The following is a 17,659-nucleotide window of genomic DNA, read 5'->3' as shown; positions in this document are numbered from 1 at the left end:
TTGGCACCATCAAGGCTGAGGCTGCTAGTCTACAGTGTGCACTGTGAGAAGCTCTGGGTTGGAGAGACTTAAACATCTTAGTCATAGGAAGACAGCCTGTGCATAGTCTGGCAGCTCTCTTAAAAAACAATCCAAAGAATAGTTGGTGGAAAAAGGTACCTTTAAAAAATAGTTTTAAAAGCCTAATTATCGAATGAAGCCAGAGATAAAAATCAAAGTTTTGCTGACTTGTGTGTGTGCTATATAACCCCTTTCTGCTTCTAAACCGCAGTTCTAAGTTAGAGTGAGCAATCTTAATCAAGTCCATTAGTGAACACAATATTGTTTGGAACAATAACAACAAATTAAGATGGAGGCAGAAAGAATGTAAAAGCTGGAGGGTGGGGCAGAGTGCTCTGACATGTTGGCTTCTGAACTCATGGACTCACTGAAGCTATGGTCTCACACACACAATCCAGCCAGCAAGACCAGTCAGCATGCCAATAAGCAGCACTAGTTGGACTCACTAGATTCGAAAAAATAAAAAAATGGAGAAAACATGAAGAGGGAAGGGTGTATGTATGTTTGGGGTATGTGGGGAAATTGTCAAAGAATGGATAAAATATATTTAATAAATAAGTCAAACCCTGGCACTCAGGAGACAGAGGCTGAGGGATTTCTGTGAGTTTGAAGCCAGTCTTGTCCACACAGCAAGTTCCAGGCCTGCTAGTGCTACATAGTAAGATCCTGTCTCAATAAAAAGTCAAGTGTAGATCGTGATATGTATTATGCTTTTGTCTCTTTGTAGGAAATGCCAGTGCAGAAGAGGACACAGCATGACTACTAGCCTATGACTCCGAACAGTATGACAGGTATCTACAAATCCTTTCTTGATTTGCATTGTGTGTCTTCTTTGTGTATCGCCTAAAGTGAAGTACAGGGATCCTAAAGCCCGACCTGAGACTCTTAGCAGCAATTATTTCCAAGCCATCAAGTATTATGACTTCCTCTGAAAATGCCCCTAAAAACATGCTTCTCTCTTCTTCAGAAGTGACATCATTCCCAGGAGAGTGGCTGAGGAGATGTGATAGTTTCAGTGAAAGGCTAGTGTTTTGTCCTCTTAGAATCACCCCTGTGCACTGAGTACATTATTCTTCAAAGTCTTGCTGATTCATATAACAAATGGTTCTGCAGCCTTAGTGACCACACATTAGTGTATCTTCCCCAAGTGGGCTGCCTATCCCAGCAGCAGTGAATCAGATGGAATGTGATGAGATCACACATGGCAGACATGAGCTATGAAATGTTTAGCAAGGTCAGAGAGAGCAGACCAACCACCAGAGTGACAACAGGCTGCCATTGCATGAGTTGCCTGTGCATACAAAGACCCGAGAGGCTGGGCAAACACCACCAAAAGCTGAAAGGTCAGGGATAAGCTGACCCAGAATACTTTGGTTCACTCTTAAGCAAACCACCCTCAATTATAAATGACCACTGGAAAGAAGGCATGAAGCCCAGTGCATCCAGAGACTTTGAATTTGCAAGAAATGTTAGAAAACCAGATGTTTTTTAATGAAATATTCAAATTTTTAAATGTCAACAGTTAACTTAGAAACTATCAAAGAGTCATGGACCAAACTGTGTCTGTTGACTGGAATCAACCCTTGAGATCTCAGAGTATGGCACCATCTCTTGCTTGATGAACTGCCTTCTAGTGGGAGAGATTGCTCTCACTTCCAGAATGTGTTTCTACAGACACTAAGGCAGCTGTATTTGCAAAAAATACTCCATAGATAGGCTGTTTGTGTGTGAATGGGCTCGAAAAAGAAAATCATTACATTAGAGGTTTTTATTTTTATGTGAAATAAAGCAGTTCATTTTTCCTCTCTCCTTCACTGCAGGCTCCATCTATATCATTATTTTAAGCTAAAGGGAGACCACAGTAAAGATGAAAGCCACTGGAACCAAATGCTTGCTCTAGGTGCATGATTTAAAAGTCAAGTATGCATTCTTTCTCTTCAGAAAACATGATGGGTACCATTACTATTACACATTACAGAACATCAAATAACAGCCAGCTTTAAAGGAGTGCACTTAGGAACACCAAACCTGCTTTTCTAAAAGCAAGCCAACATCTCACACAGAGGAGGCATGTATTGGGTGTAGAGGCTTTTTCATATCCAAAGTTTGCAAATGTTTGTATTTTGGATGCACTTGAGTGGAAATGTCTTTATTTTGGGGGGTTACCATTATCTGTTGGATCTGGGTCTTGCGAAAACTTCATCTCTTTAACTTGCCTAATTTAAATTAGGACTATATGACACCACTCACTGAACAATGCTGATTTTTTTAAAATTACCAATTCTATGGCCTATGGCAGGCTTCTTGCTAGCTAGCTCTTTCATCTTAAATCAACCCATTTCTATAAGTCTACATGTTGCCATGTGGCGTGGCATTACCATCTGCTGACATCTTGTTGCTCCTTTGGCAGCTGACTTGTGTCTCTGCTTCTGCCTTTCTTCTTTCCTGTGTCTCCACTTGGATTTCCCACCTGCCTTTAAGCTGCCTTGCCATAGGCCAAAGCAACTTATTTATTAACCAATGGAAGCAAAACATATTCACAGCATAGAGAAAGACATCCCACAGCACTTCCCCTCTTCTATCTAATCAAAAAGGAAGGTTTCAACTTTAACATAGTAAAATTATATATAATAGAACAATTATCAAGCAAGAATTACAGTTACAATATCTAGTCTATTTCTATTTGGCAAAATTAAAGAAAATATTCTATCTATCCTATATTTGTGAGTATAAGGTTTCATATCTAATTTATCTTTTACCATAACCAAGGAAAATTATAACTATTTAGTCTTCAACTACATCAAAGACCCCAGAAGGATATAATATTACCTAAGTAAACAAGAAATGCATTGTAAGCAACTTCCATAATTCTAGAAATGATTGAGACATTTGGCTACCTGGACAGTCATCCAAAGTTCCTCTGCAACATTGGGGCATCCATCTTCAGCCTATAGGTCTAGAGTCTCCAGCAGACTTTTTAGTGAAGCAGGAAATTAAAAGGATCATCTTGCCTATTGGTAGAGTTCATCTGTGGCTTCTCCCTGTATCCTGCAGAATGTCTGGCAGTCTCCTCTGTGAAGCAGGAACCTGAAGGGCCACCTCATTCTGCTTAGGCAAAGTTTAGTAGTCACTTTCCCATGGGTCCTGCGTGTCCAGTCTATATAACATACTGTCAAGAAGTCCAGGCAAAAGCAGTTTCTTGCCCAAATGGCCAGTTTTGCCAAGAAGAAGATAAACCCCATTGGAGTATCTTCAATGTCCATCTTCCTTTTCGAAGCAAATCAGTGCTGCCAGGAGCAGACATGTCTCACTGTCCAGAAAAGTCTAAATTCTTAAAACATTTTAAATGCCATATTCTGTAGGTCTTTGAAGTGTTCGAAGATTACCTACCTAATTGAAGTATATCTATGTATACCCTAGAAAACTTAACTAATATGAGTGTAAGTTTGATTATCTTAAATGACTAATTATTAATCTGTATTTCTTAATTATACATTTCAATTTTAAAGGAGTTGCATAAACATAATACCTTAAACAAGAATAGAAATATATATACAGTAAAACAAAATTAATTTTAAATTTGTATCAATAAACTAAAATCCATAGCAATGTAAAACAAGTTGTTGCTCTTTAAAAGTAGATTCAATAATCTTCCCTCTCATCCTATAATGTCTATATCCCCTTCTTCTTTAGAAAGACATTGCATTTATAATCAACCCCCTTTATATAAAAATGAATATTTATAAACAACATTTTGGGAGTTTGGGTGTAGCTTCTCCTACTACTTCCTGCTGATTAAGGGTGCTGGTAATCTAATGGGGATGCTGAGAAAATTAAGAATTATAGTTAAATCTTGGCTGTAGTCATCTGTGAGGATGGATCATCTCAACCAGTTTCTTTGAAGCTGATTTTGGATGTTGGATCATCTGGGCCATGGCTGTCATTGGAGACCTTTCAGGGGGCTTGGCTGATCAAACCATATTAGCCTGGAAGCAATCCGCAGGCTCTCATCTTCTGTGGAAACAAAACCATAACCTCTTTTTCCAAAGCAATGTATCCTTAGACACAAATTTTGAAGTCAAGATACTATATATATATATATATATATATATATATGTGTGTGTGTGTGTGTGTGTGTGTGTGTGTGTGTGTGTGTGTGTGTTTAACTTAGCAGCCTTAAATTACACAGAGAACCTGGATTATATTGTCTTTGGGATTTTTAACTGCAGAAAAACAATGCTGATTCTTAAAGAGGAAGGTAAGAAAGTGCTTTGCTAAGATATTACATTGGTTGGTCATTAAGCTCTAGTTCCAGGTAATCTGAGGGAATTCTTCAGACATTTATGACACTGTAATGAGCTCTATTTTGAGTAAAGCCATGATTCACAGCATAGGGGAATTGGTTCGAAAATAGGAATACTTAACATTTCTAACAGTAAAGTAAGTGAAAGGCTTCTGGCAAAGAAACCAAGAAGTCAGACTCCTCTGACTATTCCTAAAGCCAAAGAAGCAAAGATTTGTAGCATTTGCCTAGAGCCTTGCTTTATGAGATAGGATGAGCATTTAGTACAGTTCCTGGGCTGTGATGTAGAGACGCACTACTACAGTTAGCACAGTCCCTGGGCCTGGGATGTAGACACACTACTACCAGCCCTGTGGATAAACAGTTGATTCCTATTTGTTTGTTTGTTTTTTATTTCACCTGCACTTTTTATGTGGTTGCTTATCCCTTCCACTTTACTAGCATCTTTTGTGTTTATGTTTGTCTGCTTCCCTTTATGAATCTTTATGACTGAATGCCACAGTACAGGGTGTTGCAGTAGTACCCTGAACTTGTAGCAGTGACCTTAGTGTTTCCCTCTGTGTTAAGTCATTTGTTAAGAATGACATAGATTTATTTACATTTTTAATTACTCTCAGAGTTCAGCATTTTTACATATTTATTGGTTACTCATATAAAACTTGTGTGCATGCCTTTAATCCCAGCACTCGGGAGGCAGAGGCAGGCGGATCTCTGTGAGTTCGAGGCCAGCCTGGTCTACAGTGCAAGATCCAGGAAATGTGCAAAGCTACACAGAGAAACCCTGTCTCAAAAAACAAAAAAAATAAAAATAACAAAAAAAAATAAACCAAAAAAACTTTCTCTTCACATTTATTTTCCTATTTCTCATTGTGATCCTTGTTTTTCTCATTATTTGTGTAAGATATATATATATATATATGTGTGTGTGTGTGTGTGTGTGTGTGTGTGTGTGTGTGTGTATTACTAAGGCAGTCACTCAACCTCTTCAAATTTTGTCTTAGTTTTGTTTCCTGCTGCTATGATAAAGAATCCTGATAAAACTATTTGAGGAGAGCAGATTTGTGTTAGCTCATGTTTCCCGGTTAGGGTCCATCTCAGCTGGGAAGTCACCATGGCAGGACTTGAGAGGGTTGCTCAGACTGTATTCATCATCAGGGACAAAGGGAATGAAGGCATGCAAGAGTCCCCAGCAAGTTCTCCCCTTTTCATTCAGTCCCATGGCCCAGGCCATGGTCACTGTGCTACCCACACTCAGCCTGGTTCTTTCCATCTCAGTAATCTATGTAAGAAAACTCCTCCTAGGCATGCCCACAGGCCAACCCATTCTAGAGGACTCATCAGTAAGCCTCCCTCCCCACGTGACTCTACAGTGTGTCCGGTTGATGATGAAAACTATGGCTGGGGAAGATATTTCTCCTGTCTCAGCACTCCTTAGTTGCCTCTCACTCTTCGTGTAGGGCTGAAGTCTCCTGGGTCCCCACCGCCCATCATATCACATTAGCGTATCCATTGTTGTTCTTGTTTGGGAGTTCATGTTGATGAGCCTTTCCAAGGTGGCTTCTGGTATTCCTAGGAGACACATTCTCACAGCAGACTCCCTTTGCAATGCTCCCTACAATCTTGTTACCCTCTTCTTCCACAATGATCCCTGAGCCTTAGGCATGGGAGTTGTAATATAGGTGGATCCATTGGGATTGGGCTCCTCACCTCTGTGTTTTTTCTATAAACAAGCTCAGTCTGTGGCAATGACAAGATCCCTTCATCAGCGGTGAGAGCTCCACTTACTGTGCATGTAACTTATCTGTTTAATTTCTCTGTTGTGGTGTCTTTTCTTATGAGTTAAATATTAACAAAATAATTCATGGTCTTTCAAACCTTACGAATACTTTTACAATTTAGTATATTATCTTATTTTTGTTAGAATATTTTATCTTTTAAATTTTTTCTTGTTTATTTTTTTTTTAATTTTTTTAAAATTTATTTATTTATTATGTATACAGTGCACATATCCCTGCAGGCCAGAAGAGGGGACCAGATCTCATTACAGATGGTTGTGAGCCACCATGTGGTTGCTGGGAATTGAACTCAGGACCTTTGGAAGAGCAAGCAGTGCTCTTAACCTCTGAGCCATCTTTCCAGAACTCTTCTTTATTTTTTAAAAAACATGTATTGTTATTGTTTAGTAGTAGTAATAGTAGTAGTAGTAGAAGGTGCATGTACCCATGAAATGGTATTGGATCCCCTAGACCTTAAGTCACAGTGCTGCTGGACGTGGGTGCTGAGATCTGAACTCAGATCCTCCAAAAAAGAACAGCAACACTCTTAACTGCTGAGTCTTCTCTCCAGCCCATTTTTCTGTTTCATCTTTCTCTAAGTTGCAAGATTTATACAAAGAATCTCCATTTATTCTTTACACAGAGGGTTCACATGTTAACATTCCATCCAGTGTGCTGTATTCCACTCCCTTGCTCTTTCTAGTTCCATCTAATCTCTACTTTGTACAATTTTCAAGTTAGTTCTCTACACAGTGCTATGGCATTTGGAGAGTTTGCAGATGATAAACTCTGTGGGGTGCCCTGGTTTATGTCTTGTGAAGCTGATGTCTCTTAGAGAGTAGGCAAGACCCAGGCTGAAGGGCTCTTTGGGATAGTGTGAGCACTTCTATTTAAAGATGTTGCTTTTCATTAGACTCAGGGAGGCCTTGAGGATAACTGCAGATTTCTGCAGCTGTACTTCATATTACTCATTGAACAACAAACAAAAGCAGCCTACCATGCCTGTGGGAAAAGAAAGGTACCTTGCCAAGGAAGTGGGTGTCCATCTGTCCCTTCTTCCACAGTCAGCACAGCTTAATTACCAATTTTTGGATGGGTCACCACTGCAGAAGGAAAGGGAGGCCAGCAACATGGAGTTTCAGGAAAGCCCCTGCTGGCCCCCTACTTGGCTTCTAAGCAGAGGGCTTTGAAGACTGACTTAGCCACTTGCCTGTACAGCTGCTCCACAAGTCATCTACAGGCTTATGTAACTTTTTCTGAATTACTATTTCCCCAGTGGTGACCAAAATAATTCCCTTGGACTTTATAGAGCTATCAACACACATTATGAATGTTGAGCCAGGATTAGGGTTTGAGAAAACAAGATGCCAGCTCTCCAAAGATTGAGCTCTGTGGTCTGGGTCAATTACAAATGTTGCTTTTCTTTCATGGGCTCATAACCACATGATCAGACACAGATTTTCAGCTCCCTCCCTGACAGGGTATCATTTTGGAGAGAAATTAAGAACTCACTGAAGAGGGTTGGAGAGATAGATGAGCAGTTAAGAGTGCTTGTCATTCTTCCAGGGGACGAGTTCAGTTCCTACCACCCATGTGCGGCATCTCACAGCCCCCTGTGACTGCAGCTCCAGGAGATCAAATGCCCTTTTCTGGCCTCTGGGGGCACTTGTCCACAGGTGGCATACACTCACATAGGCACACACACCTACACATGAATAAAATAATAAAAACAAAAACTTTAAAAAGAACTCACTGCACGTGGGCTGGAGGGAGAACACCAGCCTTCACTAAAATGCCTGAGGGGCAGGAAGGAAGCTGCTAGACATGGCTCACGAAAGCCTCACTCTATCCTGGTCTGCTCACCCACAGGTGACCCCCTCATAGTAAACTCTCAAATCTCTGTCTTCTCCCTGCTCCCTGGAGGCCAGTGATGGCCATGTGCCTCCACTCCACACATGACCTCCAGACTGACTGACCCTCTGCTTGAATGGGGCTACATTGTCCACCGGCTTTGAGCATTGTGCCCCTTCTCATGCCTCTCCCATTTGCATTTTATAAGACCCAACTCAGCAAAATGAGCATCTGCCTTGAAAGCAAAGGAAGAGAAAAGCAGACATGTCTATTAGTTCCATTTTCTCCCTGTTGTGTGCATAGCAGAGGGGGTGGAAATCCATCCAAGGTGTGCACTCTAAAGAAGCGACCATTCATCCTCTCCCTTCTTCATCATAGCCAGAAAACCAAAAAACCACAGAAAGTGCCTCAGCATGCACCAGCAGAGGGAGGCCCTGGGCCTGAGGCCATCTCTAGCACTAGGAGGAGGGAAGGAAGGAGGGAAAGAGGGAGGAAGGGAGGGAGGAAGGAAGGGAGGGAGGGAGGAAGGGAGGGAGGGAGGAAGGAAGGAAGGAAGGAAGGAAGGAAGGAAGGAAGGAAGGAAGGAAGGAAGGAAAGATTTTAAGATTTTTATAGAGTTTCTATGCAGCTGTGACATCAGCCTTTCTTCAAAACAAAAACAAATGCTTACTCAGTAAATGCAAGGACTGTGGACTTTGCCAGAATCTACCAGCAAGGACCTGGCCTCTGTGTTCTCATTGCCTGTCTTTCCCTTCCCTCTTCTTTGGCTTCCTGAACTTCTACAGAATCTTTAAGAGGGTCAGGGCTTTCTGAGAGAAACCAAGAATGAAATCTTACCACTTCCAATCAGTCCACTGAAAACCTTTAAAAACCCCTGATCTGCAGCTATGAGATCAGATATAGATAGATAGATAGATAGATAGATAGATAGATAGATAGATAGACAGATAGAGATAGATAGATAGATAGATAGATAGATAGATAGATAGATAGATAGATAGATAGATGTATCATCCTTAACACCTCCTGAATCCTTCTTCAATCTACACATTTAGTATGTGACTCTTTCCCACCTCCACCCTGGCCCATTGTGTCTCCAGCTCACTCCACCTCCACCATCACCCTGTTACGTCATCACTACACCCCCAGACATCATCCCACCATCCCCACTATCACCATTCTGAAAAGCCATCTCAACTCAGCTCTACTGTAACTAGCAATTAGTCAGTGCCCCTCCACTTGACTTCTGCTAACAGGCACAAATAATACCATAACCCAACCAGGTTCTGTAAAGATAGGATGTGTCTTCCACTCTGTTCTCTCAGATACTACCAAAGTCCACATCAGTGGCACCTACATGGGTTAAGCTCCTTCAAAAGAACTGAAAATAATCTTCCCCAACAAGAATTTCATGCATAATGACTTTATCATTTTCTTTGGTTTGCTGTGAGCCAAGAACTATTTTTCTATGTCACTACCACCTGCCACCAGCCCCAGCTGTCAGTGCCAAGCACCTGTTTATCAAATTTTGCTTTACTGTCAAGGCTTAGCTCTGATGTCATTATTACTTTGGCTGTGCTGAACAGGAGACCACTGTGGAGCTCCATGTCCCCAAGCATGCAGCATGCAGATGTGTCTCTGACCTGATGCTGGAGCTGACCTGAGACTGTTTTCTCCAAGTCTCTTCATTTACACGGTTGGCCAACTAGGGAAGGTATGATGGAGTGACATTCCCAGTGTTACTGCAGTGGACTGTTGAGTTTTTTAACTATCTGTTTGGAATCTTGGGGAAACTGAGTTAAACAAGTCTAATAAATGATGATATTTCCCATTTCCTTTCAATTTTTGCCCTTAATTAAAGTTCTTAGTCTTCACTGTGAAGATGTGCACTGAGCCCATCTGACAGTGGGTTACAATCTTCCTTCAGCTTTTGTAGAAGGCCTGCCTAGCTTTACAGTTTAAACTTCTCAAACCCTGCTACAGATTTTGAAAGCTTTGTAAATTCTAGGAACTGACCTTGGAAATGCAAGCAACACTCTATGGCTGAACTAGATCCCTACTCCAAGAGCTCTGAGAATTCTGATAGACATGCCACCCCAGACCAGCTAAATTAGAAGCTCTGCACTGAATCTGAGATTCAACATTGTCTTAAAACTCTTCAGAGTTACAAAGCACAGCCCTGTCTGAAAGTCTGGTAATGGTAGCTTTCAACTCTGGCTGCCTGCAAAAATCACCTCAAAACTAATCCAAGACAACTAGAACCTGCCCCCATTCCTAAACATTCCAGCTTGGTGGTGGAGGGTAAGACTTCTGGCATCCCACTTTGGATTCTGATTCCTTAATGTTTTCTGCATCCAGTACCCAGAGAGGGTGGGTGTTCTGGTAAGGAGTTTCAGAATCACTGGGAAATTTAGCTTAAAGGGGTGGTGAGGAGAGCATCTTTGTCATATAACTATATCTAGTGACAAATGGAAGGACCCCCATGGGCCTAAGTAACTCTCCAGATGATTCTAATACGTAAGTTTGAGAACCACTGATAATAGGGTCTTGTGTGAGAGTGTGTGTATATATGGACATTTTGTCTCTGAGATTGTATATGTGCATTTGTATGGGTGTGCATGAGTGTGGACATGCATATAGAAACCAGAAGTTGGCAAACCCATATGGTAGTATCTGGCTTTTTACATGGATACAGGTGATTAGAAAGCAGGTCTTCATGTTTATGTGACAGGCAATTTTGCAACTGAGCCATCTCAGGCATCTTGATATAGAGAGGTTTTGCTACTCCCACTATCAGCCATAGTTTGAATAATGTTGCTTAGGTATCTGAATATTTGCCCAAAACCCTCTGAACTCTTTATCTGTCCCATCCTAGCCATCAAAAATCAAGCCTATGTAGAGGTAGCTGCTAGGGAGTATGCTGGGACTCTGATCCATGACTGACCGGAACATGAACCTTCCCAGTTCACATCAGTATCATCTCTTACCTAAATGGCCATCTAGTACTGGCCTCTTCAAAAGTCCTCCATGAATGTTCTACCAAGGCAGCCTTTCCAGTGGAAGGAACAGTGAACTCAGAAGGAAGCTTGGTCTGCCTTATAGAGCTTTTAGGATTCGGTAACAGGTCAGGTTCCCCCTCCACACTGCTAGTGGATTCTCTCCAGTCACATGGTGCTTTATGTTATAGGAAGAGGTTGCTATTTTTTTAATTTTTTAACTAAGTAACTTCTGTTTTAAGACCTCAAGGGAACAGCTTTCTGGAGCACAGTACACATAGAGCTTTTGTTCTTGGCTTGGACTGGACATTTAATCCACTTGAGGAGCTTTTAAAAACTCCCAATGCTGAGGTCGCTGAGCTTTCCTACAGGCTCCTGGTAAGGTGATGAAACATGTATGAATCTCTTCACCCTTGTCTGCCACAGGACAGGGGCCAGATGCAGGACAGCCATTATGAAGTGCCCAGGCCACGGCAGGCACTCATGAAGGGTCCATCAGCATTCCTGTTCTGCAGTTATAAAAACAGATGTGGAAGGTACTTGTACTTTTTTAAGAAGCTTGTGTGGCAGAGGATCTTAAATGTCAATAGCCCATCCCCATAATTCAAATTTAGCCCCTGGTCAAGATGTCCTGTAAGGATGTTCTGCACAGATTAAAGCTTTGGCTGAAAGTTGAGAGATATCCACAAGTGCCTTAGTCAACCTTCATGATTTTATGAGGCTGTAAATGGACAGGGTGGAAGCACGTGGTCCAGCCAGAAGGAAATTGGATGCAATGGCTCCCTGCTTCAGCACCTTCTAATGCAAACTGCTGTTGCTGTCACTGTGGCTTCACATTTTAACCAGCATTGACTCCTAATGCCAGATCACAGGGACCCACCTCAGAATTGTGCTGGATGCTCAGTCCTCCCCAGGATGTAAAACTTAGCATAACATAACTACAACGTCACTAATTTTCATTTTATTACATTTCATTTGCACAGTATCACATTGTGATTCCTGGTATTTTTCTGCCAACACATTCTTATTATTTCCTTATCCCCTTTACATTCCCCTGGACTGTGTGCTTCTAAACACTTGATCTAAAAGCAACATTTACTAACCGAATTTATTGGCTTGTTTTTAGGAAGCAAGGACACATTTAAGCGTCTTACTTAAATCTTACTTTTTGGTGTTCAGAATGAAGTGTCCAGTGTCCCTCACAGAACATAAGTGGAAGTTTTCCCATGCCTTTATTAAGGATCAGGGGACATAGGACTCTTCATGGACATAGCCAGGCCATCTCATATCCTTGTATCAATTCCCATGAGCTTTTAAACTTTAAAACTTCTTGATGTTTCTATCAATAGTGCTTTTATAGATCTCACTTAAACCCCATTTGAATAATGAAATTTTGAATATTCTTAAACCCCAAATTTCTCAACTCAAAGTGGGAATTAGCATCCTATACTCTTTATCTAAATAGAATAGAAATGAAGTTATCAGGATACCAGTTACTGCCACATGGTCTTTAGGCAAGTCTTTCGATATTATTATAAAATCAAGATCAGTCTATATACATGAATATAAACAAGCCTCATACTCAGTAAGGCATGATGAAAATATTCATGAAGGTCTCAACTATTTGATGCCATGCCCGAAGCTAGATCAAGAAATAATGGGCAGAGGCTGGAGAAGTGGCTCAGGGGCTAAAAGCACTTACTCCTCTTACAAAGAACGTATGTTGAATTCCGAACACCCACAACTACCTGTAATTCCAGTTCCTGGAGACATGCAGTCACGTACTAGGCATAAACTCATACAGGCACATACACATAAGTAAAAATAATAAAAAGGGATCGTTGGCATAAATTATAACATTTCCAAATTCCTTTTTAAACAAAAAATTCTAATTCAGTTTAGCACTAACATCTAAGATACTGTAGAGCATATAAACATAGCCAGGGACCGTCCTTACCTAGTAGGAGTCCATAGACAAGAGATCACAGTTTCTGAGCACAGAACAAAGGACACTTAGAGACTATGTGCGCCATACTCCTAGATGACAAATGGGGAATCTACGATGGTGAGGGAGAGTATGCTGCTGCCTTATAGCGGCGTCCTGCCCTGTTGCTGAGTGTGAGCCTTCAAGAGTATGGTGCCTGAAGTTTTTGTTGGTGCTAGCTGGATTTCAGAAACACTTAGCAACACAGTAGACAGCTTTCAGGGTCTATCGGCCTCTGTTTGTAAAATAATGTTTTACACTACATTAAGTAAGCCTCCTCTCCCAAAATCTCAGGGACTTCAGACAGCAGGCTTGTATTCCTAATCATAAGACCAGTGTCATGTGTACATCGTTGGCAGGTGACATTTGTCAGCATCATTTGGAGACCTTCTGACATCCTTCTGACATTCCCATCTAGTTCTCAGGCTTCAAATTTTTCTACAAAATATAGTCTAGCTATGCCACAAAGTGTGGAATGCATAAATTTTGATTATGAGTCTGTGTCTCAAGTGGCCATGCAAAGCACAGCAGTATTACAGAGATGTCAAAGGTCTTAGTCTTTATAATGAAAGAATCATTTCATTTAAAAAATAATAAGTTTCAGTTATCTGACTCTTCCACAGACAGAATCAGCATTTCTAGACAGGACGAGTGTGGTCTGTTGTGCCCACCCTTACAGAGGAACCAGAACTGCATTTGGAATTGGAGTCACACATGTGCCTTTATTATTAGCCCTGTGGCTTGAACACATTACTCAAGCTCTTGTTCACCACGCCCTGATTAGAGGAAAGGGCAGACTGTGTCTCAGACTTCTGTGGGAACCCACTTCAGTCATCCACAGGCATGGATAAAGCACTTCCTCCATGTAAGCCCCCATGGAAAAGTACAAGATAAGACAAAAGGCAAGGAGCCAGACCAGGATGGGAGGGTGGACAGCGCTTGTCACCAGGGGGACACATGAATGCTAGTGCTGTGGATGAGCCTGAGCCCCCGGCCCACTCCCCACCCTGCCCACTGCCTGCTCCACATCTTCAGGGGCCTTTCTCTTTTCAGTCCAATGCTAGGAAGGTAGGCTTAGCCCTAGAAACTCCAGATAGAATAAGCTGTTGTTACCAGTGTACCCACGAGAGAGAGAAGCCAAGCAGAAAACATTTCAAGTGTTCCTGTTGTTGAGATTGGATTGACACAGCAAGAATGTTTATTATGCCCATGAAGGATTTTAATTTGCAGACTTAAAACATAATGATTCCAGCTACAAACAAATACTCCTTCAGTCTCAGAGAAACATCAAAGTGGAGAGTCCTCCTCCAGGCTGCTGGCCTTTACCTGGCACATCTCTCCTTAACCAAAGATGGTTTTCAGAGATGCTCAGTGGCTTCCTAGAAGACAGCAACCAGGCTGCACCTGCCCTCCTGCCTACTGATAAGTCAGGAAGGCATACCAGGTTAGCAACCCAGCTGCCTCCCAGCCTGTTGGCTCTCGGAGACCCTCTCCTGGGCCTCACCTGGGACAAGCCTCACATCTGGCCTCCTTGTCTCTCAGCCTTTGCTGTCCTGTTTCCTGTTTCCCAATAGGACAGAAGACCTTCGTGTTTGTTTTGTTGGATTGGTAGTCTGCCCCTTTCACTCTTTCTTGTTTATTATTCTCTCTTTTCTCTTTTTATGTTTTTTTTTTTATGTTAAACACAGAGTAGCATGGAGGGTGAGGAAGCAGATAACAAAGATACCATGTCTTCACCAGGAAACGTGTATACCACCCTGTGCCAGTCATTTCTACATGCACCTAACTCTTGCTGACCCCTAAAGCTAAGGGGTCAAGGACACAGGCCTGAGGTCAGGGTCCAGCTGTGACCTTGGCTGAACCACTTACCCTTTCTCACTACTCAGCTTCTTCCTGCATGAAAGGCAGATAGCTAAGATATGTCTGGATAGTGATAGGATAAACAAAGGTGGTGCTGTACTCAGCACCATAGCTGGAAAGCTGAGAGCAGCAGTGACAAGTGGTACACATCTTCACCATGACACACCCACGTTCCTGTGGACAGGCCAAGGGGACTGATTCCCCAAGAAAGAGTAAGGAAATGTGCAGCTCTCACTAGACACACAGCAGAGAACACCTAATGCTCCCCAGCAACCATCGGCTCCTCGACAGCCCACTCCACAGCCCAAGAAGGAGTCTGAAACTCAGACATGGGTCTCCTTCTGAGGCCTGATCCTTAAGGCTTGTTCATGAATGTTGAAAATACTGTGTATGAGCCCCAAATACCCTGAATGCCTGTAACTAGTTTCTGGAAGCCTCTGTGGCCGGCCACCACAGTACACCTGAGTCCAGAGTGCCTTCTCTTCTACACCAGGATTTTCTGCAGAGCCTTCTGTGTGTGGATCTTGTCCAGGCCTTTCTAGCAGAATTTAGGACCTGAGTTTGGCTAACCTGTTTTCAGGCCAAGAGGGTAAAACGCGGCTCAGGGAAAGGGTGGGCCCTGCTGGAAATTCCATCTACACATCCGCTAATCAGTTTCTCACCTCCTGCCGTTCTCCTGCCTCCTGCTCCCCACCATGGTCCTCCTCCTCTTCCTGTTCCCGCTCCTCCTCCTCCTGATGCTCCTCCTCTTTGTTCCTGATTCTTTTCTTCCTGCTCTTCCTTGTTCTCTTCCTCCTCTGTTCCTTCTCCTCTCCCCCACCCACTATGCTTGCCACTCTTACATCTGGTTGCTCCCACCCTCTACCTTTAATGTTTATGGAGTAAATGGGGCTTCCCAAACATTCTCAGGTTGTAAGGCCTTTTCATCTGAGATACCTGAGGATAAGCTTCCATCTTCTTAAACCCTCCAAATCCTTATCAGCAAGGAAAGGAAATGAAAATGGAGTTTGCTAACGGCACTGGAAGTGTCCTGTACTCATCTTCACTTGGTGCAAAGTGTGTGGTCAATACCAAATGCTTATGGGAAAGGGACATTCATGATTTTAGTTCATTGACATCATGCCCAACATGTGTCTATGTAAACTAAAAATTTTAAATGAGAAATCTCTCATAACTTCCTCCATATTTTCTATCTACTCAAATTAAAGGTCCAAATTATTATGACATCTTCACTAAAACTTCCTCAGATTGGAGCTGACTTAAGATCATTACAAAATCACAAAACTGATTAAAATACAAGGGTTCCCACTAGCGTCAAACCTATCAATTATTCACACCTCTGTGTATATAAACCCCACCAGTCTTCCCTCTCAAAGTAGGGCACATCAATTGGTGGAGATGAAGCCATAGAAGAAATGGACAAGAAACCCTGGTGCCAGGTGGCCAGGTCAGAGTAAGGGCATTTTAAGTTAGAACACTAGAAATCACTCACATCACAGGTTCGTCTAGAGCAGAGTTTCTCTTCCTTCCCGCCTTGTCCACCCTAATTATCAATGCACACAAACACCACCATTGTAGTTACAATTACCCCATCTCCAAACACCACAAATCATTTTTAGGGGGTCAAAAACTGGGTGAGAACCTACCAAGAGGCATTCCAGTGGGCATGTGGGAACTTAGGTCTGTATGCCTCTTTTTGAGCCAATACTTTGGAATTCACCAAGTGTTCTCACAGGGACATCTTTTCCAGAAAGACATTGTATTCTAGGGTGGCATCAGCACTCGGGAGTTTCTTCCCCTTCCCCATTGCATCCTTCAGGCAAATGTATCCCAGACTTGAGACCACTGTCAGTGCAGCCATTTGGGGTCATGGTACAGCACATGCCATCAGCCACATCATCCTAAATATTTAAAAAATGATGAATGTATAGAAAAAGCATGCCACAGTGAGACCACGGTGCTGAGGTGATGCTATGTTGGTTGTTCCATTCTCTCTGCATCACACAGACACGTACCAGGAAAAAAAAATGGAGTAGTTACTAAAGGACAGGGCTTGGTTCTTCTTCCAGCTACTATTTGGGCAGAAGTATCTCAGGCTAGAATTTCATAAAGCTGGAAATATTTGTTATCTTACACTGTGGTGTTATTATTTCTCATTTTATTATTTTGTTATTTCATTTTGTGCATGCATATGGGCTCATATACCATGGTGCACTAGCAGAAGTCAGGAAATACTGCCAGGAACTGGTTCTCTCCTTCCACCTTATGGGAACCAGGAATTTAGCCCAGGTTGTTGGCTTAGCTGCAAGCACCTTTACCCACAGAGGTAGCTATGGCTCTTAAGCTGTAGTGTAGATGAATTTCTAAACAGTCTTAAATAAGAAACACAGAGCCAAATACAGAGGAAATAGCCAAAGAGATCAGAGCAATAGCCATGACTAACTTTAGCTTACCACCAGAAGTAGCTTCCCCAGAGAGAGAGCTTCTTCCTGTCTGACTTGTCTTTTTATTGCCTTTCTGTTCTGCCTTCTCATTGGCTCTAAACCCAACCACATGACTTCCTCATCACGGCCTGTCTATACAGACCTCCAGGTCTCTATGGTTGGTACTGGGATTAAAGGTTCATGTCACCACACTTGGCTGTGTCCTTGACCACACAGAGACTCTGTCTGCCATGTGATCAGATTAAGGGCATGTGCCACCACTGCCTGACTCTGCTTATGGCTTGCTTTGACCTCTGATCTCCGGGCAACTTTATTTATTAATATACAAGTAAAATCACATTTCAGCACAAATAAAATATCACTATACTGCAGCATTTTGTTTCTCT

General features: G+C 42.2%; 1 protein-coding gene across 3 annotated transcripts in view; it reads left to right on the top strand.

Annotated features, from left to right (window-relative positions):
• Thrb (thyroid hormone receptor beta) overlaps positions 1-17,659 on the top strand; it is a 358,018-nt gene that overhangs the window by 251,472 nt on the left and 88,887 nt on the right. For all 3 annotated transcript variants that reach the window (XM_036199215.1, XM_036199212.1, XM_036199214.1), the window contains exon 3: positions 788-851. In XM_036199215.1, the coding sequence (XP_036055108.1) occupies positions 830-851 (22 nt within the window). In that variant the 5' untranslated portion in view covers positions 788-829. The remainder of the gene's footprint in view (positions 1-787; positions 852-17,659) is intronic.

The sequence above is a fragment of the Onychomys torridus genome, chromosome 9 (genome assembly GCF_903995425.1).
Source record: "Onychomys torridus chromosome 9, mOncTor1.1, whole genome shotgun sequence".
Classification (NCBI taxonomy): Eukaryota; Metazoa; Chordata; class Mammalia; order Rodentia; family Cricetidae; genus Onychomys; species Onychomys torridus.
Note: the sequence above shows the minus strand (reverse complement) of the source record. Positions and strands in the feature narration are given on the sequence as shown.